Below are 26,016 nucleotides of genomic sequence, written 5' to 3'. Positions count from 1 at the left end.
TATTAGTTCAATATGAGATTTTCCTTCTACACCGAATGTCCACTGCGGAGAAAGAAAGACAGAAGGAAAGAAAGAAAGAAAGTTACTGTGAATAATAAGTGGAATCAAACTTTCTAGAATGTTATAAAAGTAAAATAATATAAGTGTGAAACATTATGGATTTACAAGTTAACATGTTTGGGTTGTGGACGCTCAAGGGATATATGAACTTTCAAATCTGTTCTAGAATATTAAGTAACAATTGTCAGAATTTCATTTACAGCTCTGGAATGATAAATTACAGCTCTAGATTGATACATTTGAATTCTTATTCGCATTCACACAATAATCATTTGGCATCTGTTGTGTAATGACACATTACTGGAAAACCACAGTGGATTAGGCCGCATGGACATTTACACAGGCTCGTGCGCACTCATCACTAATTTAGAACCTGGTTCACGTGAACCCGTCGTGTTCTGACACATCGGCTCCTTCACTTCACTGGTTTGTGCTGCTGACTCAACGGGATGTTTAACTTCAACTTAAAACCGAGTCTTCATCTTTCGCGATGTGCCTTGAAGTGAGCAACAACTTGACAGGACGTGTGCTCCGCGTGCAGGACTTTTTCCCTGTGTTAGGTAATCCCCCTTAAATATTGACACTCCTGACCGGCAAGGAGCTTCACTCTCAGCTAAATGAGTTAATGAGTCGAAAGTGAAGAAACTCTCATTCACAGCGTCTTTTGACAGACTCCTTGAGAAATGTTGAAGGTGAAGAGAAGGTTAAACGCCGGGTTAACTATTGAAGATCCTATACTTATTTTTTTTCTTTATATTTGGAATATATATCAGAATCTGCTCTTATTGAATTTTTGACTTTGTGCACCGCTGAACAACAACTCATGGGGAGGATGAATTGAATGGCAGCATGTACAAAGGTATATATGTTTTTTTTAAATGCCGTAAAAAGTTTATAGACTTAACGCCAGCAGGCAGGTCTTGTTTGAAATTTGCGTGACCTCACTTTCATTGACTTTTACTGACAAATTTGAGTCTAATATTCCAGTCACTCTTCTTCTTGAAATTTATCCTAGGAGATCACACACACACACACACACACACGCGCACACACACACACACACACACACACACACACAGGAGTATTGTCACCATGGTAACACATCATCCCCAGCCAGTGTTGCCGTCTCCCTCCCTTCCTCCCTCCCTCCATCTCTTCTCCTCTCACCCCTCCCCCTCGGCTGGGCTCCAATCGCCAGGCAAGAAAGAGAGAGGGGGGTGGGGGGCACTCCCATCATGCTTTGCAGAGGGAAACAGGAAGAAGCAAGATGCAGACAGTGAGCAGCAGAGTGGAGCAGAGTGTAGAGAAAAGCACACTGATGAGGGATGTGGAGGAACTAACCGGGGAGCTATGGCCGACGTTGCCCGCGGGTCACAGTCAAGCCGCCCCTCCTCTCCCGGTGAGTCGTCCATCAATTGAGTTTTGTCTTCAACCAGAAAAATGGATCTGTGTCCAAAACGTGTCCATGATGGACGAAGCCTACACAGAGCAGACGTGCAGACAGATGGAGGCTGCTGGTGGATTTAAAGGGGCAGTGCACTAATCCCCTCAATGGTTCTTTTTGAAACAGTGAGGGATCAACGAAGGAAACGGGTCAGACAGAAACTCCTTAGATCTTGTGATTGATTAGTTCTCTGTCAACAGGAAGGGATCTCATCGTGCATTGATGATGTCATGTTTACCACACACAGTGCATTGTACCAAAAAATAACAGTCCCTCTCTACTCCGGTTTTGACTGAGACTGAGTGTATCACAGGAGGATAAAGAAGTTAACTGCCACGACTTCACACCGACAGAGACAATAATGCCATTTAGTCTGACATATAATAAACACAAGGAGACGCCCAGCACTCTGTGTGTCTCTGTGAGAAGCTGTGAGATGTATCAGTGACTTCAGTAAAATGTCACTTAATTGCTTTATGTTTCAGGGTGTTTAAATTAAATTAAATATCTACTACAACATAAACTTAATAGACTTCACAATAACGTTTCAGTCAAGAACAGAAATCATTTCGTTATATTTCTAGTTCAATTATTTGCCCGTTTGTTTTGCCTCAAAAAAAAACTAAAAACATTCCCGACACTTTGTTCATGTATGAGTCTTATTTGATATTATATACAAACAGGTCTTTTGGTTCATTCACCTCACATTAACATTCAGATTGTTTGGTTTTAGTGTAAAGCAGGGGGGGAAAAAAGTCTTTATCACCTCATACATTTCCAGCATTTATCCACCAAATTACTGAATATACCCTAAATGATAGCAGCTAAAATAAGTGAAGAAAGGAAAAGGAAATATAACTGTAAATGCTATAAGTGCTGTCAATTTGGGTTTGTTCCATAGTCACATTCACGCTGACAAGCATGGCAACATGCAGTGGACTCAAACTTGCGTGTGTAACATTGGACAGTTCTCACCCTCAACGGCCACCATCTTGGTTAGATAGCCGCGGGGTAGGGACCGGACCCCCCATGTGTTTTCAAATTTGCGGGGCGAGGAACGCCATGACATCATCGCCGCGTAGAGCGGCGTGCTACACGTGTGCGTATGGACTGAGGTATGTGATTTGAGATACAGCATTTATTTATTTCCCCTATGTAAGTAACTGTTGCTACCACTGGGGGGGGGGGATTACGAATTGCTTTGTCTATAGTCTTTTTTCTTCGCTGAGTGACACTAAGGCGTTTCAGTGTATAAAACAGTGAGTGAACGCATCACTGATCATTATCTGTCGTCACTGATTCTGACTGTCTTCACCTCATCAATAAATTCACTTATTGTTCCAACACCGCACCGGGCCTTTATATGAGCAGTCTCTCCCGGCTCCACCATCTCTCATGTCGCTCTCGTGGCCCGACAGTAAGTTTTTAACCGGCGAGTAATCATGCCTGAGCTGATAACGCCGCTATCAGTCACCAATCAGTCAGGAGCTGCACACCAATAAAAGAGACTGATTCGGCCTGTGACAATGGTGATTCGGTGTAGTTAGTTCACTTTCAGGCTTCCGCGTTAAAGATTCACCCACAGATTGTAGCGGACACCTCAACCTCGCAAGGACTAAGAGTTTGTACTGAATAAACCTGAAGGACTGAACTTAGTCTTCATGCAGAGTTATCATATTCACTGAAAATCACATTTTAGGTTGTTTAATTTTTTCCCATACAAAACCATTTTTCCCTCAATTTACTAAAAAGCACAAATTAAATGTTATTCGAAGCTTCCTTGAAGCAGATATTCCATCATGTGTGGTCATTTGAAAGGACTTGAAAGCTGCAGACCATTAGAAAAAGAAAAAAAAAATATTACAACTGCATTGTCTGACATTAATTAAGAGAACTTATTATATCTTCACACTATGTAACTAGCAAACTATAGGTTTTTAAATAAAATGATGCTTATGGCCTACTTCTCGTTTATTTAGATGTCAAAGTGTCATTAAGTGTGTATTAACTTGGTAAGTTTAAACAAACACATGTGAGAGTATTGTCAACTTTTATATTATATTTTATTACCTAAAAAATATGTTAGGGTTATGAGTTCAGATTTCCATTTAAGAAACTTACAATAACTTATGAAGTACCAAGCACAGTTACCTGCATATTACAACTACCTGTTTTTTCTTCATGTTTTTTTTTTAGTCTTTATCCAGATACAAATAATCTTAAATCACTTCTGATGGGTGTCCTTTTTATGAAAAAAACAGAGATACGGGTCATTTCCAGAGCACTTCACACAGATAACAGCGAAACATCTTTGTGCGTCTTATCTTCTGTTTGTATTTGAACTCACTCTGTCCACAGAATTTATTTAAAGAGTGTGCAACTGCTAACATTCGGGTCTGTGCTTAATTTCACTTTGCAAACACGCTCGCAGGCCCCAGGCGGGGGGAGACCTAACACTGTGATCCGGTAAAAAATTGACTTCGTTCACGTCTTGCACACAGTTTCCCTCCTCCACACACACACACACACACACACACACACACACACACACACACACACACACACACACACACACACACACACATACAGAGACGGACAGAAATATGCTCTAGAAAGTCCCACCCACTCCCACTGATCAAGCCAATAAGAAACACTGAGGGTGAGCAAAGCAAAGGGCTTCTCTTATCTCACCATTTATCCAGCAGAGATCACACTCACACCGACTGCCGTCTGATGGCTGAGTGACATCAGAGAGAGAGACATCGAGGGAAAGAGAGGGAGACGGGACGGGAACATATAGAGAGAGTTGATTTCTTAACGGGACGCGTCAGAGAAGTGTTTGTCCCAGTGGTGGTGACTCTGCAGGTGAGTACACGATCACACTTCACTGACTGGGACTGTTTTGTTGTCATAATTTGGATTTAACCCCCCCAAAAAGGGGGACCAATAGATTTGGTTTCTACGTCATCTGGAAATTTGGAAAAGGATGTTAACGGCATATACAGCATGCACATGTTAATGGTCTCCAGGAAAGTTTTTAAAAAGAGCAAGTTTTGTGTTTTTACACATGGTTATTCAATTTGAGTTGTGTTCCCCTCAGTAATATTAAATTCAAGCAACATAAGTAGTAGTCGCTGTTTCTAGTCCTGACTGTGTGACTTTTTTCCCCCTGAGTCTTAAACTTCAACAAAAATGATTTTCATCTTTGCAAACCCTTTGTGTTGTTTTCTCTGAATCATCGTCACCATCAGCCGCAAAGCAAACTTGAAGTCAGACGAGTATCGCGCTCAGGTTGATGATTCCCTCTGGTTTTTCAAAAGGTGACATTGCGGCGTTGATTTATGGTGGTAAAGTGGTATCTGTTTTAGATAAGTACTTTTTTTTATCCCTTTAGACTTCAGACATGACTTAATAGATAACCCCCCCTCACCCCCTTCCCCCATTAACAGAGCCTTAAGGTCATTTCTAAGTCGCGGTGGGGTGCTGTTATATCACAGGATTGAAAGTGGGACATTGATTGGAAACAGAAACTGCTTTAATCAATTGTTTTCAGTGCTGCTCAGGGGCCGACACTTAGATAAATTAAATGCCGTGGTTCCAAAAGGTCCTCGGTGTGACTCCTGTCGTGTTCGTCAGTTAATCAGGTTAGTGTTTTCTTCTCCCCTTCTATTGAAAGAAGACCTTGTCCTGTTGGACAGTTTTGATGTGTTTGGTTGGAGTGTTCAACACAAATACAGGGTCGTTCTTGTGCTCTTGCTCCCTTTTCAGAAGAAGTTTTATAGCTCAAAGCTGCACCGGCTCATTATTTGTCACCTGTATTGATTTTGTTCAAAGGGCTCGTTTCTTTGCAGAGTGAACAATAAATGCCCTGCGAAGTAAAACAGCCTAAAGCGAATAAATATACTACAGGAATTAAATACAGAAGCATGAACAAACTTAAATCTGCCATCAGGGCACAAATGGCCGTATTTCCTGTAGAGCAACGAATCTGATGTAAACAAACATAATTCTTGTTTATTTCTCCGTCACATCAGTCCGGGAGGGGATGACAGGGCCCGCCACAGGAAGTCTAAATCAGCTGAAATAACATGGTTATCTCAGCCAAGACGCAGCAGTGTCATGAAGACGCCGCTCACATCCTTTCATTTTGTGATGTAGTGTCTGTTAGGGGTTTTCAAAAGCCAAATGACTGTTTACATGGTCTAATCTTCTGAGGAAACCCACTGAAAGAGAGTATAGACTCTAACATAACGCTGGAACTCTTTCACAGTTGTAGAGCACATCACTGACCTCATGTTTAATTCAAAAATAATAATTTACCACTTAAAGTACTTAGGTTTTACGACAATGAATGTTGACATTCACAGTAAACTACGATTGTAATTTAAGAGTACACTTTAGGAGAGTTAACACCTGCCATTTATTATACATGAAGTAATGTCTGACAGCACTAAGGGCCCTTTTTTGTGCAAAGTGGTGCCAAGTGTGACAGCAAACAGTTTACCCAGTCATTTTCCGACAGAATCCAGCAAACATTGTGCCCAAAAAACAGTTAGTGGCATAGTATTTTACTGTTTTTCTGAGGCGCATTATCAAGACAGTGATATGCATCGAAAAAGGGGGAATGCACAATGCACGTAGAAACCATTTCTCATGCAGAGTGGCCTTCTTTGCTAGTAGCTGGCACATACGCTATTACAATCGCAATCTGCCAACGTTAAGATTGCACTCTGACTGGTTTATTGCATGTAACAACCTTTGCTAACCATTCGGATGGCGCAGCAACGTTTTTTTGCCAACCTATATCATTGTTTAAATCCCATATATATGACATTTAAATCAAATTAATAATAAGTTCTTGTGGGGAAGAAGACCATAGTAATGAGAGCTGACGAAATACCCCAGCATTTCATATTATATATATCATTATTAGTTCAACTGAAGGGTTTACAACCCATCACTGACTAACCAATGTTCTGGAAAAAGCTAATTAACCCTGGGCCAACATATAGTCCTTTGACCAAGAGATATAATCCCCACACTGTTTTGTTGCATAACCATTCACTGAAGTTTAACAGAACCGACGGAGCAAACTGCTTTGCAAATTGAGTTGTTTTGGAAATAAGAAAGCCATTCACCCTGAAACTTATGAAAGCTCATAATCCTGAGTGAACATTCAGAAATTTTAAGAAGGATGTGCCAAACTGCAAATGCTTTGCACAAAGGGAATTACACTACGACACTATGAAACTAACTTCCATTTTAGTAAGTTTAGTTTGGCAAGAGCGACACGTTTAAAGTTACCATGTGGAGTTTTTGACCACTGCTGGCGCTATGGAGCATTGTGTTTAGGAGTGACTCCAACTCGGTTTCTATGAGGCACAAGGATGCTCATGACTGGATACACATCGCTCCCAGTGGTTTTAAACTATTCTGATGATTGACAGAGGCAGTAAGATGCAAAGAACCCACAAAAGCAGGGTTGAACAAGTCTCACAAGGCAAGCTAGCAAACATGGAATGGTAAATGGACTGTATTTATATAGCGCTTTTCTAGTCATATAGACCACTCAAAGCGCTTTACAGGAAAGTCACTGCTATTTATCACGCATTTTTTCTGTCACATTCATACTGTCTGAATAAGTGTCTTGCCCAAGGACACAACGGAATGTGTACTTGTGGGTGGTGGGATCGAACGAACGACTCTACATCCTGAGCCACAGCCGCCCTATGGACAGTTGATCAACTTTATACTGATATTTTGTTTCCCTGTATTTCTTCTTTCCTTGTTCTCCTAGGAGCACAGCTGACCACGTTGTCCACCTCCCCTCCTTCCTCCTCCTCCTCCTCTCACCGTGCTGCCTCCTGAAGACCATGGAGGACGTCCCCAAGGTCTCAGAAGCCGCGATGGCCCCGCCGCCTCTCCTGGAGCGACGGGTTCGCCAGCGACAGCCCACCGTTTCAGTCCTCAAATCCAAGCTGAAGCAGGGCATGACCTGCTCTGTACCCAGAGTCCGATCCACCCTGAGCGGGTTCTTCCCTGTGGTGCGCTGGCTGCCCAAATACAAGCTCAGGGAGTACGTCTGGGGTGACGTGATGTCCGGCTTGATCGTGGGTATCATCTTGGTACCGCAGGCCATCGCCTACTGCCTGCTGGCGGGAGTGGAGCCCATCTACGGCTTATACACCTCATTTTATGCCAACATCATCTACTTCCTCATGGGGACATCCAGACATGTTTCCGTGGGGATCTTTAGCCTCATGAGCCTCATGGTCGGGCAGGTAAGGGATCAGAAGTGGTAATCATCACGATACTTAAAATACCGTCAATGAAGTGTTGAAGGAAATAATCGGTGTCTGCTCCGGACAATGGCACAGAAAGATCTTCTTCACTGATGTTGAGCTTTGTTGCTGATTATTTCGGTTTCTCTGCAGGTGGTGTTTAGGGAGGTGTTCCTGGCCGGTTTTGACCTCAATGACGATTCCATAGCATCTGTTGCCGGTGTGCTCAATAGTTCAGTGGGCACTAACGTCACACTGCACAGTGTGGAGCTAATGGGCCTGCAGTGTGGGAAGGAATGTTACGCCATCAGTGTCGCTGCCTGTGTTACGTTCCTGGCTGGCGTCTACCAGGTAAATGAACTGGTGGATTCAGACTTGTCCAAAAGCTCAACTCCATGAGATGAAGTGATTTAATGGTGCCCTTTGCAGTTTTTTTTTTAACCACTTGTGGCACTTCAGAGTCTTCGTCTGGTTAAACTTACATCCCCTCACCAGGTCCTGATGGCCGTGTTTCGGCTAGGCTTCGTTTCGGTCTACCTTTCGGCCCCCATGCTCGACGGTTTCGCCATGGGAGCCTCTTTCACCATTCTGACCGTACAGGCTAAATACCTGCTAGGTCTCAAGATTCCCCGTCACCAGGGATACGGCACAGTCGTCGTCACCTGGTTCAACATCTTCGCCAACATTCACAAGACCAACCTGTGTGACCTCATCACTAGTGCCATCTGTATCTCAATATTAGGTAAAGAACTCTAATTTTAAATAATTCCCATCAAGATTCTCACTTGTGTAGTTTTAGCTTGTGTACAAGCTGAATTCAAATTCTTAAATTTCTTCAATATGGAATAACTCTATGAATTTTGAATTACAGTGGCAGGGAAAGAGATCCAGGAGCGATTCAAGGATCGTCTGAAGATCCCACTGCCGACTGAGCTGGTAGTTGTGGCAGGAGCTACACTGGCCAGCCATTTTGGGGACCTGAATAGCCTTTATGACTCCAGTGTTTCTGGTCACATACCCACAGGGTTCATTGCTCCCCAGGTGCCCAACTTTGGACTCATGTCAAGGGTTGCACTCGATGCCATTCCTCTGGCTGTCATCAGGTAATGTACAAGTGTCTCATTTGAATGTCTTGTTACCGCAAAAGTTTAACCTGATCCTTGGATGCTAACAAATCAAAATATGATCACAGAATGCACATTCACATCAGATCTGAAAGGGTCCTCGGCATGCTTTCATGAGGGGAAAAATTATTTCGCAGCTTCAAATGGTAACAAAATAAAATTTCTTCTTTTTGTCTTCCAGTTTTGCCTTCACAGTGTCACTGTCTGAGATGTTCGCTAAGAAAAATGGCTACATGGTTCGTCCCAATCAGGAGATGCTGGCCATCGGCTGCTGTAACATCATCCCTTCCTTCTTCCACTGTTTCACCACCAGTGCAGCACTGGCAAAAACCATGGTGAAGGATTCTACAGGCTGCCAGACACAGGTGAATTTAAGACTTTTTTTAAATGATGTATATTATGTATTTGTTAAATTTGTAGAATGTGCTCACTATAAGATCTCTCTCCTCCACTCTTCTTTTTTTCATATCTCCCCATTTCTCTGCACCTCAGGTATCGAGTCTAATCAGCGCCCTGGTCGTCCTACTCGTCCTCCTCTTCTTTGCCCCTTATTTCTATGCTCTCCAGAAGTGTGTTCTCGCCTGTATCATTATTGTCAGTCTTCGGGGGGCACTAAGGAAGTTCAAGGACTTACCCGCTAAGTGGCGTGCCAGCCGGAACGACGGCATCGTTTGTCTAGTCGCCATGTCGGCGACTGCTCTGATCAGTGTAGAGCTGGGCCTCCTGGTCGGAGTTGTCTTTTCCATGATCTGCATCATCTTTAAGACCCAGAACCCCAAAGTGAGTAACGGATATGATGCTGATAATGATTCCAGGAAGTTACGAAAATGAATCTTGCATCCTAGAACCTCCACCATATTAGAAATGACTTGCTGGTATCAAATAGTCAGCGGCCAATTGGCCTTTGGTAATCTCATTATCTGATTCTATCCGTCTGATTTCAGGTCTCTCTGATGGGCCGGGTCAACAACTCTGATCTCTACGAGGATATGGATGAGTACAAGAACCTCGTGCCACCACCGGGGGTTCAGGTCTTCTGCTTCCAAGCTCCTCTGTACTACGCCAACAAGGACTTTTTCCTCAAATCCCTCTACGGAACTGTCGGAGTTGAACCTTTCTTGGAGATGGCCAGGAGGAGAAAGGCAGAGAAGAAGGCCAAAGAGATGTTTTCGAAGCAGGCCAAGGCAAACGGGGATAAAAACACTGGCGAGGTTGTGATTGGACTTGTCCAAAGAGAGCTGGAGTTCCACACAATTGTTTTAGATTGCTCTGCCATTCCTTTCTTAGACTCAGCCGGCTTGGCCACATTCAAAGGGCTGGTCAAGGAATACAAAGAGGTAGGGGTGAGTGTGCTCCTCGCCAGCTGTTACACCTCAGTTGTTGATACCCTGCAGAAGGGACAATTCTTTGGGAAGAATAACACAGACATGGGCAGCCTGCTGTTTCATACTGTTCACAGTGCGGTTCTTTATGCAAACAGTCACAGGCTCCTCGGCAACACTGCAAGGGAAGCTAATGCGTGATGCACACACAGTGCTGTGACAGACTGTAGCTTTTCCTGAATTGACAAACAGTCAAATTAATGAAACGGTTCATGGAGGACAGTCAAGTTTTGCTACCGGAGTTTACAGCTACCATTCTAACATTCCTCAGGCGGGAGTATATGAAAAATGAGGATGTACAGCAAGTGGTTTAAAGATTCCTTTTTGTTAGTTTAGTGCTTTATTTGACAATTGATTTGGATAAATGTTAGAGATCCCCCCCCCCCCCCCCCCCCCCAGGTTAATATCTTGTGTCACTAAGCTATTTCTCCCCTTTTTGTATCACTTCAAGCCTTTGTAAATGTCCATAAAGGGCTCTTATCCATGAGTCCAGAGGTGAGTGGTATTCCCCAAGGTGCCAAGTATGATGTGTTTTTACTAAGATGTGAACACGTTCAGGTCAAACAGATGAGCAGGTGAAGTGGATTGTAATAAGATGTTGACATTATTGTTTGTCAGCAATGAGCATTATCATTTTGTAATTTCATAAATTTATTTTTTCTCATCAAACATTTCCATGTAATAACTCAACTTGAATCATGGTAGTGGCTACATTTTTTGTAGGGCTCTAAATTTCATTTTAGACACAATACAAACACTGCCTTAATGTTCAATACTTGAATTAAACTGATTAGATTTTTATGATGCACTTGCGTCTGTGCCTTTATTGTTGGCATTAGTAACATTAGTATACATGTACAGTATGATATCAAAGGAAGGAATATTAAAGCTGCAGTAATCGATGTTGTTATAGTACACTGATGTTGCCCACAACTTTCATATGACATTTGAAGAACTCTGATTTGAAAAAAAAAAAACTGTCTTTAGTTTTCTAGATAATCTACAGACTTCAGTGTAAACGTTTTTTAATGGAAATAAAAGGGACAATGTCATTAATAATGGAATTTTCAAAGAAAAATATCGAGGAAACCTTTTAGTGAATGCAAAGTTGCATTTTTTGTCACTGCAGCTCAACCTTTTGTCACAGAGGAATCACAGCTACATTCATATACAGTATATGAAAGTGTAAACTTTGTTGCTGATTAAACTATTTTCAAATCAACTACATATTCAAAATTAAAAATCATTTAAATGACAGCTGACTTGTTTCCCCAAAATGATTATATGTGTAGACAACCTTTGTCACGTTCCACACAACTATCCATTAGTCTGTGAGGTCAGGTTATTATGGCTATTATTTGCAAACATCATCATCATAATTTCAAACACAGACTGTACAGTATGTCTTGTTGCATGGTCAGTCATTTTGAAAAGATAGCATCGCAACAGGATTTCAAGTTACTGCCTGTCTCCAAAACAGACACACATTCAGTTGTGTTTTAATTATTAACTGTAAACATGGAAAGAGTCGGTCGGTTGGTTTGTCTCAACCAAGACTGTCAATGATTCATTAAGTTAACATGTGTGAAGTCATGCACATGTCACAAGCACCATGTAATGTATAAGTAAGGCTCAATAAGCTTAGCTGTGTGAGCAGGGTATTTTTTTCTCCTCCATCTGAATTTTCACCAAACCTGGTGGGAGTATCACTTGGGTGGGGATCTCCAGACGATTAAATTTAAGCTAGTCAAAGCTCAAGGTCAATAAAAATATGGTAAAAAAAAAAAAAAATTCCCATAACACATCTCCACAAAAAGTATGACAAGAGACAATCTGAACCTTTTCTTTTTTAAAATGATTCCCCATCATGTGATGTCATATGGTCACAAAGTCACCAGGATGTCAGACATTGACATTATGCAGTTTAAAATAAATTTAAAAAAAATTTACACCATCATGATGTTGTTAGGTCAGTGTAGTAATGCATCATATGGTATAAATGACAAAAGGGCATTATTACAAGTTTTTTGTTTTTGAACACCTTTTTGTTTGTTGTCTATGGATTCAACAAATAAGAGGTAACACTTTAAATTCGTAAGGTTTCCAAGCATTGGTGGGCAGATATCGCTCCCTGCGGACAGGCTCGTTACGCTAAAGTAAGCTAGCTGGCTGCTAATAAGTTTGTTGTTGTGCGTAAAATGATAAACCTGTTGAAAATCAACCTTTGAGATCAGGAGGATTTTCCATCATTACTTGTCAGACACCTTCTGCACAAACATTCATTACTACGTGAGGAGATGAAATGATGGTTTTAAGGCAAATTATTATTTGAGTTAATCGCTGAGCGGAAAACTGAACCGAAAACTTTCCACCCTCAAAGCCCAAACAACACGGATGAGGTTTCTGTACATGAATATAAATATAATAAGGGTTTAGTCTGATTAACTCTTTATTGTAAATGGGCAACTTTTATCAAAATAATAATAATTTAAATGAAATGATAGAGTTCTCAAAATATAAACTCACTAACAAATTATTTCCCAGCATTCTTTATTCATTTAAAATGTTTGAAAATATATTTTCAGAGGCACTGAAATAAATATTGTACATCTTGTAAGTCAGTGCCATCATACAAACAAGCAAAAAACAATCAGGAGTTCATTCACAAGAAAAGGTCGAGCAGTTTGCGATAATCAAAGGGTAATGTTCACAAAATTAAAACACACATTCAAAACTAAAAAAAAGGCAAAATGAAGTTAATTTTACAGTTCTGCAGTTGTTCTTAATATTAAATCTCACTATGAAAAAAACCCCCAACATACTGGCCTTTTTGTGTAACAGCAAAGATGATATTTGATCTGAGTTTGATAATTTTTTTCTGGTTTATGTTCCGCCTCTTGACCAGAAAACAGATTGTAACAGTAAGTGTGTAAACAATACTCAAACACTATAAGGCAAATTATTTAACAAACATTGTTTTAGAAATAAACACAAAAAATGAAGGAGAATGATAGCCATCTGAGGTACGTGTAACGACTCAATACTGGCCTTAGTCGAACAGAAGCATCAAGTCGATGATCGTCTTTCTCTCGCCGAGCCTTTTACGGAAGACTTTATGACCGAAGAGCCACAGAAGTGATCCAGGTGTGACCTGATAACAACTACAGACGATAGGTGATAATGCCGACGTGGCGTGTGACTGTGCTACCGCTCACCCGACTGTCCGCAAAAACGTGCCTTCACAGAAATTATCTAGTAATATGCTGTAATATGCACAATAAGTGTTGTCCACTTGTGTATGAAAGGCATACAGTAGTCCATTTTCCCCCTTGAAATTACATTAATAAAAACATCCGTATATTTGTTCCAAAGATTAAAATAACCGCTCCCAACATTTTTTTATTTTTTATTCTGCAAACTGATTGACCTTTAACGATTTGTTCAAAAGATTAAAATATTTTAGATTCTCCAGGGACCAGCAAATGCAAATGTTGAATTTACAGTCCACACGAGTCATATGATCGAATCTTGCGCACATGAGTGACACATGAACCAAGTCACAAGTCATTGTTCACACAGGAGGCCTTTATGTTAACTGAGAGATGTTGATTATCGATAACACCAAAAGATTGTTTAATGTCATAATTTTAAAAAAATATTCCTGCTCCATGCATTGATCTAATCGTTACAATGCAACACCAGGGGGTTGCACGCTGTATTTTCCAGGGATAGGAGGGGGCTTTGAGGTGCAGCTGCATCACTTACCAGCCAAGAGCTCGGAACCAGTACAGGCTCCGGGCTACTGCGCTTTTATTAAGATAATCCAAGTTGCCTGGCCACTTGTTATGTGATACCAACTGTTTCTTGAGCTGTTCTCAGACATGAATTCCGGAAAATGTCCGGTAAATTGGGTCCGGACCTTCGCCGGAGTTCACATATGCTGAACGCAGCAGGAGATTGTCGGGGCTATATGAGGTCACAGGACATCAGGAACATTTCCGAAAAAATTCAGGTGAGGGGTAGAGCGCCAACTCGCTCGCCGTGGATCTTTCCCAGATATTTTCCTGCTGTATTTTCACATGGGCACACTCCGGACGTTTTACAAGGGGGCAAGCAGGAAAAGATCCTGAAAATGTCCAGGAGCAACATTTCAGATTTTTGCTTTCTCACGTACTCAGTGCATGTCTGATAAAGAAGACTTAAAGAAAGGTTACTGGCCTGTAGACTGGCCAGCGACCAGCATCTACATAGTAACCGTTGCTCAGTGAAAGCTAATAGCTACTCAATACTGTCACAGTATACTCAGTTTTTAGAAAGCTAATAGCTTCTGCTACTTAGTGGTTGACAGACCTTCAGGTAGTAACTTCTACCCAACAGATATTTAAACTGGAAATTGGTATGTTTCGAATATTATCATGATGACTTTTAATTGGTTATTAACCCACAACCGATTTCATCATTTGATCATTCTTCACTTAGCTGCTGCTGCGGGTCGGGCACGGCTGACTGTGCCTGAAGCGCATGATGTGCACGGCCGTCTGGTGCCACCAGTAAAACATCGCAACCACCAGTACGTGCCACACCTGGTGGCTGGCGCCCAGGTAGTTCAGCTGGCCTATAGGAGAGAAGGGTTTTGGTTTTTTTAAATCCTGAACTTCCTACAAAATGTCCGAAAACTAATCACATTTCAGGGGTAAATTACAAAGACCGGAGAGGAAGAGAGAAGAAGAGTCCACTTCTCATCAAAGTGATGGGTTAAACCTTTGAACCCGAGCCTCCGATGGATATTGAGATTAGATTCGTCAAATGTTCCCGAGAGATGTTCTTTTACTCTGAACTAAAATATTTTCTCAACGAGTTATATACCACGTAATCAGTTTATCCTCCTTTCTTATATTATTCATGAATGTACTGTAATAATCATACAACAACTTGATGTCTAAATCTGCCCCGATATTAAATCTTTTGACCTCAAACTTCTCTGCTACAATGACCTCTAGTGGTGTTAAGGTGATTTGTACAGGACACAATAATAATAATAATAATAATAATAAACAACAACTGGTATTAGAATGAACAACAAATGCATTAAGCCAAAGCTTCTGAGGACAGAGCCGTGGCGTTTGAGAGACCATGTGATTTTTTTCTTTCTGTACAAACTAATCCTGAACTTTGCACTACCTTTTAAGCTATTGACGGATCAATAGACCCCTGTGGTCTCTTATTAATATTTTACTTCCTGTTCAGTTCACGAATGTCTCAGTTTCTCAGTTGGTTTAACAAGAGACTCACCAGGAAAGTAGCGCTCAGGGATTTTGGTGACGTAGAACAGGAAGGCGGATCCGGCGATCAGGTACATTCCCATCACACGAGGCAGGAACAGCTGCACGTACGACGAAAAACAAGATAGTGTCACTAAACATTAAACTGTCAGGAGAGTAAATCATCTGCAGGGAAAACATCTACAGAGAAAATCCGCATATTAAGTGTAAAATAACAGCAATAATTAAAAACCCTAACTACTCCACTACTTGTGGAACCTTTCTCTTAATAAAGCTGCAAAATAGTAAATGTACATGTAAGTAATATTAATCCTTTATTAAAACTCTTACTTTGCTTGTTTTTTTTTAACATGACTATATTTGCTAACCTGTACAACATCAGAGCTGATTCCGTCAGTGAGCCAGACCCAGTGGCACGCAGGAATCACACTGATGCCAGCAACGCAGCAGAAGATGGCCACGCGTATGCGTTGCCAGTCGTTGCTGAGGTAACGCGGGTGGACCTGAGCGCAGAAGACGGCCAGGATCAGGGAGAGCACAGTCAACAGATAGACCTGTCGCCAAAACTGCAAGACAGGAGTGACACACACAAAAAGAATATGACACGAAGTACAATCAAAGCCAGAAAAAGAAAAATGATCTAACGGTGGAAATTCTGGTGCATACTTTTTTCCAGCTTCATCAAAATGCTCTACAATCGCCACAATGCACTTAAAAAGGTCTAAATGATATCGTCGTGTTAGACATCACTTTCTTGAGTGTTCACACCTACAGCGTTACAGTAGAAGGCATAGAAGATCCCAGGTACGTAGCAGCCCAAGATGCCAACAGAGATGCCCGCGTAGTCCAACGCCAGCCAGCGACGGCAGGTCTTCTCCGATCGGTGGCACGAAAACATGTGATATCCCACCGAGCACAACATGCACACCTGGGAGGGGATGACACACAGCATCGTTTAGATATTGGGAAATTCATAATTTTATGTTCACAACATCCGACACATGTTTATTTATGTTTAGAGCGTCTTTGACCTTCTTTGATTATCAGTTAACAAAGTCCTGTAGTGACCAAAATACATTAATTTACCTTAAGAAATTATAATTTGTAAAAAATAATCCAGATTCTCACAAAATGCACAAAAAATGGTGGACAAAAAAATGGGAGACTATCATACACCACACCTGAGCTGCAACTATTAATTGCTTTGAAAATGAACTTGTCAATTAATTGATTTCATCAGTTAAAGTCGTCTTTATGGGGAAAAAAATGGAACAATTCTCTTATTCCAGCTTCTTAAATGTGAATATTTTCTGCTTTCTTTGCTCCTCCATGACAGTAAACTATCATCTTGGAATTTGGGAAACAGGATTAACATTTTTCCCCACTTTATGGACCAAACAACTAATCGATTAATCAAGGAAATAAATCGACAGATAAATAGATAATGAAAATAATCATTAGTTGCAGCCCTTCACTACACTACATATTTTCTATAAGTTGTCATTAATTTATTTATTTAAGTTTCCTATTCTACTATCAGATGCTACACAACCAACAATACAAACCACACACACAGCTAACACCAAAACATTTGACTGTGTCTCTACGTTAAAGACTTCATCAGCCGACAGGCAGGACTCATTTTTACGCTACTAGTACAACACACTGCACCCAAACCTGTACAACAGCTCACACACCCCTGGGGCAGGCAGAGGAGGTGAACTGTGAGCAGCTGCAGCAGTGAAACGCAAAACCGACGTGAATCAGACACGCTGCAGACATTACCTACTCATACACAAATGCTCAACGAATGAATGGTATCAGCATATAAGAATTATGACAGCAGGAAGTGTAGTTGTCATTTTTAGCTCTACAATGATGGACAAAATACAAGCCCCTCCAAAATAACATTCAATGATGTTGGCCAACCGGGAGAGAGAGAGACAGAGAGAGAGAGAGAGAGAAAAAGAGAGAGAGACACACACAAACACACGTAACAAGATCTTTTTTACCTGGAAGCAGAACAGCCCTATGGTGTAGATGACGTAGTCCTCCCTCTTGGCTCCGGAGGCAGGCAGCACAGTGGAGATGTCGTTGACCCCCAGAGAGAAGAAGAGGAGGAAGCCGAGCAGGTGGCTCCAGATATTCACCGTCTCATTGGACAGAATGAAAATACTGCCGCGGGACGAGAAGGAAACAAAAGGTAAACATTTTACGTGAGCGAGAACACAACCTCATACGTTTGCATGAATCTCCATTGACTCCCACCTCTTGAGGCAGAGCTTGGAGGGCAGGTGGGCCCTGTATCCGTCCGTGATGAAGGGGTTCTCCTTGAGGAAGAGGGGGATCTGCTCGTAGGTGTACAGCCTGATCCTCTGGGGGATCAGCACGGGCCAGTGCTGGTAGCTGCCCAGCTCGATGTAGTGGGAGGTCTTCAGCAGCATCTTGTCCACACAGCTCCTCTGGCACAGGGCAGGGCGAGGCAGGGCTATGAGTGATGACAAGAAAAAGAAAAGGTCAATAAGTGGCACTGGCTCTCACTGGTATGATTCTATAGATCTCTTCAAGGAAACCCTGCAGGATAAAAAGGTGTGATGCAGCTGCCAGTGTTGCTGTCAATCTGTGTTTACATGCTACTAGCTACAAGCTGCTGCTCCCTGCCTGTCCTTCATCATCATCATCATCCTCATCATCAAGTTCCCAGTGGAGCAGCCTCATCTATTCCGGCTATGAGACGCTAATAAAAAAGGAGCTTTAAAACAGCAAATCGGACACAATTACTTCATATAACCGCTTTTTTGATGCTATGCTAGCAGGCTACACTCCAGCTAGCTAACGTCGCTGCTAACCTTGACAGGCATTGTTTTACTCTGTGTCAGGTCGCATACAACAGCGCTCACCATTACTCGTCGCAGCCCGACCGTCGACGTCCTTGCTGGGGCCGCTGAGCCATGCCCGGGTGGCTATAATCCAGCTAACGTGGCGTTAAACACAAAACATGTTTTAAGTCAAATGAAATGAGATCCACGGGTTCAGCGACTGGAATGTTATCTACGGGAAACATCAGCGAGACGTGTCTTCTTCTTCTTTGTTGTTGTTGTTGTTGTTGGCTACAATGAAGCGGCGCGGCACTGCCACCTAGTGGTTAAAGAGCAGAAGTGTACCTTAACTGTGGTCATTCATTAAACTTGAGAACCTCTTTGAACTTTGCTGCAAAAAACATCTATATTTAAAACCACAATTAAATTATTTTTAAATCACAGAAATTAGGCTCTCCTCTGTATTTTGTTTTATGTGTTATTGTTGTGGTTTTGAGCGATTCCCGGGAGATAACTTTAAAAAAAAACGCGCTTTTAATTGGAATTGTTTGCTGGGCGTTTTTTTTTTTAAATTTTAATTAAGAGACTCATCACCACAGCCTTAAGAGAATATTTGTTTTGAATTTGTTCTGAATTTGATGGACGACTGTGGTCACACGCTGCTCAAACATGTGTCTCTTTGTTTTCAAAGCAGAGCAGAGTCTAACATATCTGGATGACACTGGCGACCCTTCATCCCTACCATTTACTGTATCCCTTGATGAAACAGAACCAGTCCTTATACAGTCCTTGCAACTCTGATAGCAAACTTATCCTATATTTAATTGAGGCCTCATCCTCCAGTTTCCTTCAATTTAAGTAGCTTTGACTTTGGAAGAATCGCCTCAGTCCACGTTGTTTGACTGTCTTTGTCATCATTGTTTACATTGAAAACAATTGAAGGATACATACCATTGTTTTTATTCACATTTTCCCAAAGTTCAGTCTGACGCACTGTAATGTATCTTTGTAAACTTTGTGATCTCACTTTGGGTATTTGAATAATCGAGTTATCTGGGTGTGGACAGTTTGGCTGCAGTTTGTACTGACTCTCCCGACGGTTGGATTGAAAAGGTTAAACATTACAGACTATTATATTGCATCTTCAATCAATTTTTGCCACAGCTTCCCCCTTAAATGTTTTAAACTGTACATATTGTCTTTATTAGGAGAAAGAGAGAAAAAAATGGATTAGATGATTGTAAGGGGGACATGAAAGAAGCATATCCTTGTCCTCTAGTCCAACTACACCCTCAAATAAAACAGTGATACAATAATACATAACACATGTGCAAGAAATTTCCGTGGGGGATTCCTGCATGACTCGCACAAGATTCAAAGCAAGAGATGCCGTTTGCTGACACAATGACTTTACTATGTTATTATTTTAGGGCTGTTTGCTGTCATGACTTCATCCACAGGCATTCTTGCAGACAGTTCAATGAAATGTATAATTACGGCTCCACACCGCACACGGACTCCTGGGGCGAGTTGGGCGACTCAAATTGATGATCTTTCCTGCTTGGAAGAATTTTTAAAAAAGAGAAAAGAAGCTTTTCACCACACTGTCCAGAGCCTCGTCTGTGTTTCTCTTGAGACAAAGGGGAAGCTCGGATTTCTACTTTTTGGGGTGGGCCACTTTCTGGATCCTAATCATGCAAGGGAGCAAATCACTCTGACATACCAAGGGCGTTATGTTGGCCTATTCAATTCTGGCTTCCATCTGCAATAGATTTCCAGGAACATGATGCACTTGTTTGTTCCATTAGGAGAACAAACCGACATCAGGCAAACTGCACAATAAGAGTGATTTAGGAGTTGGACTTGCATTGTAATAAGCCACCCAATAAAAATGTAGAAACATGGCACCCTTATTTAAATGAATGAACAAAACTAAAGCCTCATTCATTTTGTTGTTGAAGGAAAGCATAACCCATCTATTCAAACACATACATGAATAATTTTGGCTGATATATTTTGTTACTTCAAATGAGTTTCATTGCTTGAATAATAATACACTACATTTCTACCATTCTTTGTATTTTTTGTGAAGTCAGTCAGTCACTATTTACGTCCTGCTGCCAACTGCTCTGGGATGGATTTTAAGTCAACTGCTCCCAGCAACAAGGAGATTGTTTGCCTTCAAAATAAAAGGGCACAACAAAGCAGAATGGAGGAAAAATATTTATGAATATGAATGAATTCCATGAAATACCTTTTAAAACGGGAATTAATCTTTAATGTATAGGCTTAATGATGAACTGTATCCCTTTTTGTACTTTGTCACTTTAAATGTTTCATTATGTGGCCTTTTATGTGTTTGAAAGTCTGTTCTCCAGTTCTACTTACTGACTCATTAACTAAGGTTTGAAAATAGTAATTACGTTATTTTATCTCATTTAATTTTACTTACTTTTTCTGGTCGCAGCCTAATTGTACATTCGATTTGTGTGTAAATACTTGAAATAGAGTTTGGCTTATTATGAAAATGTATTTCATTCCAAAAATCTAATCTCATTAATTTATTAGCAGTATTATGTATGTTACATTTATGCCTATTGTACTTTACTCTGACTCTGACGTTCTATCTTTTCCTATTTTATTATGTTCCATTTTATGTTATTCTCATTCTATTTTAATTTTATTCCACTGCTATTCAAACCTGTACTCACTGTGTACTTAAGGCTTAGGTAAAATATTTCAATTTCCACCATGGGGATCAATAAAAGATTATCTTCTCTTCTTTTAGCCTTTAATGTGAAGGATGCTGCAGGAAGTGGAGTTCTGAATATATTACAGTTGTTTGTGCAGCAGCTGTTTGAGCCCTGCCCAGTTTATTCTATCATCAGCCTGCTGCTGTCAGTGGACACACACACACACACACACACACACACACACACACACACTTACATTATAACACACCAGTGGTTCAGCATGTGAGCTGCTGGGGCTGATGCTGTGAAGATGAAGGACTCAGAGCTGATTTGAGGAAACATTTTCATTGAATTCCCCTGCTGGTATGAAACGCATGGATTATGGATGGGATATGGACATGTTGCAGAATCCTCCTTCTTTTTCTTAGTGTTCTGGTGAACTCGTCGCTGCATGGTGGCGACGATGCTTCTTGCGATGGAGCATTTGATATTTATTTTGTGTTAGACAGGTGAGTGGCGGATGTCTGGTTACTGTAAAGCTCGACACATTAATGTAATATCTATTGCCTCAGTGCAGAGACATGTCTCTCTGGCTCAGTCCTCTCCATGTATGGCTGTGTTTAGTCAACCACGTTCCTCTGCTGCTTCTCTGCAGGTTGGACACGTTTATTGTGTTATCAGTGTTTGGAGTGCACGACTGGATCAAGTTCACTTTGAGTTCGACTCCAACTATAACAGAATAAATTCAATATCATCTGTTAGACCAACATCCATTCTGTCTTTATTCTGTCTTTCTTTTTTTCCTTATTCTTCTTTTTGGATGCTTCTATGGGACAAACATGACAATGTGTGCAATCATCAAATAATTCAAACTGCATTGTGTGCAGCTGACCCTGTACTATAAGCTGTGTAAAGCGAATTTGGATCAGTTTTTCTCATGAACCTTCTGTTGTCAGCTGCTCGGTGTTAAATGATCCGGTACTCATCGAGCCATCGGGTGTGTTTTTCTCATTATTAATCACACTGTGCTGTTTCCTGCAGGTCAGGCAGTGTGTCAGGAAACTGGGGCGAGATCTATGGATTTGCGGAGCAGCTCACCAACAGGTTTGTCAGGTGAGTAAAGTTCATTGTCGTTTGTGATGACAATCCCTCTCTCTTCTCCTCTCCTCTCCACCTCCATGGATTCGATTTTTTGTTTCGTTTTTCACTATAAAAAGCCTGGCACACTAAACACACCAACCAAAGAGTGTTTTCAAAGCGAGGAGTCTTAACATTACAACCAAAACAGTAATAGTCAGGAGAAAAGTAGGGCATCTATTTTGGGCGGCGTACATCATACAAGGCCGCCAACTGCTCCAAAACCCCTCTCAGCAATGTTGCAGAGGGTGTGTGTGTGTGTGTGTGTGTGTGTGTGTGTGTGCGCGTGAGATATCTTTAGGTTTAATTGTGGGTTGCTAAATAAGAGCGCAAAATTACCAGCCAGATGTTGAAGGTGAGGATGACCACAACAGGCAGTCCTCAGTCAGAGGGTTTAGACCAGGGAAGTGAACCACGACTGTGTGTGTCAGAGATTTAATTCCCTCTCTCATGGTCAGTGCTAAAAAGTCATTGTCACGTTCCATTTCATGGCGTGCTAATTCATGGCATCATATGCTGTTTTTGCCCAAATCTTCAAAAACGTATCATTTTTAAGCTTTTTAAAGTTGGACCTTGTACTGCAGGTAAGGTCCACATGTTGTGTGTGTGTGTGTGTTTGTGTGTTCCAGTCCCAGGATGAGGGTTTCCTACATCGTCTTTTCGGCCAGAGCCGTCGTGATACTTCCACTAACCGGAGACAGGTGCGTTCGTCATCCTCCTTTCTGAAAAAAAAAAAAAAAAACACAACTAACTTCAGATCATTCAGAAACGGGTCTCTTTTCCATTTTTGTTGAAACTGTGCTGTCCCGTTTTTTTTTTTGCCCCTCGATCAAAGGTCAAAAATAGATGAGGGTTTGAAGAAGCTGAGCCAAATCAGGCCTGCCGGCGAAACGTACATGCACGAAGGCATGAGAGCGGTAGGCGCGCCTCTGTAAAGGCCTCGTCAAACAGTGACATTGCCCACGCAGACGGTCAATTTATCGTGCTCTACATGAAATAAGACTCAACACTTTCGACTGTGTGCCAACTTTCGCTCGTCAGGTGTCAGAGCAGATGAAGGCACAAACGTCGCCATCGTCTACCATCATCATCATCCTGACTGATGGCAAGCTGGAGGTCTACCCCTATGAACTAAGTGTGAAGGAGGTATCTCTCTTTTTCACCTTCTCTCTCTCTACACACACACACACACACACACACACACACACACAACAACGTGGAACGTAGAAGATGTGGATTTGCTGGAACATTGTGATGAGCATTCTGTAACATTGGAGACATTTTTCCACGAGCACACTAAACGTTTTATTGGCACTAGTTTCTATTTAAGTGCAACAGAAAAAAGGAGGGTTTGTGGGTTCGTTAGTGAGCGTGCAGTTTATGAACTCAAGCACACACACTGACACGTGCACATACTTCTCCGACCACTCTTTTGTTTTAACACACTTAGAAACGTATCAAGGGTGGACATGTTGATTTTTTGTATCATGTTGCATGGGCTGAAGCAGTTGCCTCGGGAAAACGGCATCCATTGCTCAAAACCCTTGGCATATCTTGCAAAAGTCGTGGGCTGTAATATAACATAAACAGTATTTGATTTTGCAGTAAATTACCTTTTCTGATAACTGATGAAAAAGATGAGTTTACTGTTTGTGTGATTTGATTGTGTTTGTGCTTCCCAGGCTGACAAAGCCAGAGGGTACGGAGCCAGAGTGTACTGTGTGGGGGTCATGGACTTTGACCACAAACAGGTAGGAAAACCCCAATGTTGTTACTCTCCTCTCTTTGCTTTGACTTGTTTCTGCCGCGCGGCACTGTGAGAAAGAACACTCTCTGTTACTGTTGGCTGTTCAAACACTGGGGATTTGTTTGACTTTCTGTGTGTCTGTGTGTGTTAGGTTGTGGTCAGAGCTCCAATTGGCTGTTGTTTTTGGGCCTGATTTATTAACACACCTTGACCTTGTTGCACGGTCTGTTTGCGTTCAACTGAATCCTGCAAAGAACAGAACAGCAGGCAGCTGCAACTGGTTAATGCAAGAAAATTGATGGATTTCTGTTAAGCAGCAGGTTCTATGTTATCATTTCCCGGGAAGAGATCTTGGTTTTTTCCTTTGCCGGTATCAGGTTGATGAAAGGGAGAATTATGTTAACGAAACGTTGAATCAATCATTGAAGGATGAAACTGAATGTTCCCTAAAAGTTGTTCATGAATAATGAGAATTAACTCAAATGTTTTCTGTGTGGACTCAGGAAATTTGATTAAACAACAAATGCAGTTTTATTACATGTGATCTCTTCTACAGTCAACATCAGGCCATAAGTTACCCCTAATAAAATTTACAGCGCGAGGACAAAAACTCTAATTGCATTTTCTGGGAAATATAATACCACAATGTTTCATTTTTAAGTGGCATCCGTTGTTGGACAAACCCTGAATCATTCCTGCGTTAGCGATGCTTGTTTTGCTGTTGTTGCAGCAGCATCAATCACATTATAATAAGTTCTGTGTCATGATAAGTATCAATAAGCAAAGAAAAATTGCACAACCTCATTACCAGAAAGTCCTGAGAAGTGAACGGGCGCGAGTGATCCTCTGCACGCTTACTGACCCAGTGCACTCAGTGGTCTGGGGAGGAAGCAATTACGTCTCTCTCCAATTAGATAATGCCAGACGAGCTTCCTGCTCTGCTGTCATTAAAGCAGGAGATGAAAGCTGCGCGAGGCTGTCCAGAGCTTTCATCTCCCTGGAATCATGTCCCCCGAATGATACCGAAGCACTAAAAAACCCAAACCAGTAGAAGAATCTTGAAATTTAATGAATTTGAAGGTGGGTGAACTGTACCGCTGTTCATTTTTCTCTCCCAGCTCGCTGAAATAGCAGACAGCACCGAACAAGTCTTCCCCGTTTTGTCCGGATTCCATGCCCTCAAAGACATCGTCAACTCGGTGAGGTCACGTTGCACCGGATCAAAGCCGACTGTGATATCATGCAGTGTGTAAACAGACCTCTAAGCCTTGAGCTGTGCCCCCACACAGATCCTGAAGCAGTCGTGCACAGATGTGTTCACGATAGAGCCGTCAAGTGTCTGTGTGAATGGTAAGTTAGTGGGCGGAAAGTCTGTTGAATGCAATATGTCTGCTTTTGAGAGGCTCGCTGACATGGAAATGCACTTAAACTTACATTTAGTATTTATTCTTTACACTGTACTTTCACATCAGGGCAACCAGAACGCTTGTATACTGCTTTTAAACAGGGACTTTGCCTCTTTTATTTATTATTCCACACAATTAGCTCTTAGAACAATACAATACAGACTCTATCTGGATGTTATTAATCTTCCATACATTACACCTATTTGCTATAATGAGTTTATTTCAATCAATCAATCAATCAATAATACTACTAGTACTACTTTCCTATTCCCACCCATCCATCTATGTAGCGTCAGCTGTGTGTTGTGTTTATTGCTAATTAGCTAATTTTAGCATCCTGAAACACTAAACTAAGAAAGTGAACACGGTTAAACATTAAACCTGCTAAACAACAGCATGTTTGCATTGTCCTTGTCAAAGTGTTGCATTACTGTACCTACCTCCCTCCCTACCTACCTCCCTACCTCCCTACCTCCCTACCTACCTACTTACTGTACCTACCTACCTACCTACCTACCTACCTACCTCCCTTCCATACCGACCTACCTCCCTACCTCCCTACCTCCCTACCTACCTACCTACTGTACCTACCTACCTACCTACCTACCTACCTACCTACCTCCCTTCCATACCTACCTACC

At 41.6% G+C, this 26,016-nt stretch overlaps 2 protein-coding genes and 1 long non-coding RNA gene across 8 annotated transcripts; 2 read left to right on the top strand and 1 right to left on the bottom strand.

Moving 5' to 3' along the window:
* The first annotated feature begins 1,320 nt into the window (after positions 1-1,320).
* On the top strand, positions 1,321-11,099 carry slc26a1 (solute carrier family 26 member 1). Of its 2 annotated transcripts, none has more exons than XM_035607436.2 (8): positions 1,321-1,459; positions 7,302-7,785; positions 7,939-8,136; positions 8,281-8,527; positions 8,657-8,888; positions 9,091-9,274; positions 9,402-9,689; positions 9,854-11,099. In XM_035607436.2, exons 2-8 carry the CDS (start codon positions 7,378-7,380, stop codon positions 10,430-10,432), a joined length of 2,136 nt encoding a protein of 711 aa, XP_035463329.2. In that variant the 5' UTR covers positions 1,321-1,459; positions 7,302-7,377; the 3' UTR covers positions 10,433-11,099. The 2 variants fall into 2 exon arrangements, with proteins under 2 accessions (XP_035463329.2, XP_035463328.2); XM_035607435.2 differs by lacking the exon at positions 1,321-1,459 and adding an exon at positions 4,178-4,369.
* Positions 10,652-25,192, bottom strand: LOC118284603 (progestin and adipoQ receptor family member 3). 5 transcript variants are annotated; one of them, XM_035607439.2, is made up of 8 exons: positions 25,065-25,192; positions 22,915-22,944; positions 17,842-18,061; positions 17,586-17,748; positions 16,346-16,501; positions 15,942-16,139; positions 15,584-15,674; positions 10,652-14,906 (listed from the first exon to the last, which is right to left on the bottom strand). In XM_035607439.2, the coding sequence occupies exons 1-8, from the start codon at positions 25,156-25,158 to the stop codon at positions 14,767-14,769; spliced, it is 1,092 nt and encodes a 363-aa protein (XP_035463332.1). In that variant the 5' UTR covers positions 25,159-25,192; the 3' UTR covers positions 10,652-14,766. The 5 variants fall into 5 exon arrangements, with proteins under 5 accessions (XP_035463332.1, XP_035463331.1, XP_035463335.1 ...); XM_035607438.2 differs by having other exon boundaries at positions 22,874-22,944; positions 25,065-25,159; XM_035607442.2 differs by lacking the exon at positions 25,065-25,192 and adding an exon at positions 24,778-24,883 and having other exon boundaries at positions 22,874-22,944.
* LOC118284606 lies at positions 18,673-22,925 on the top strand. The gene is made up of 4 exons (XR_004784906.2): positions 18,673-21,448; positions 21,591-21,594; positions 22,127-22,198; positions 22,852-22,925. It is a non-coding gene; the product is annotated as an uncharacterized LOC118284606 (long non-coding RNA).
* Positions 25,193-26,016: the final 824 nt, after the last annotated feature.

The sequence above is a fragment of the Scophthalmus maximus genome, chromosome 20, assembly GCF_022379125.1.
Source record: "Scophthalmus maximus strain ysfricsl-2021 chromosome 20, ASM2237912v1, whole genome shotgun sequence".
NCBI lineage: Eukaryota > Metazoa > Chordata > Actinopteri > Pleuronectiformes > Scophthalmidae > Scophthalmus > Scophthalmus maximus.
Note: the sequence above shows the minus strand (reverse complement) of the source record. Positions and strands in the feature narration are given on the sequence as shown.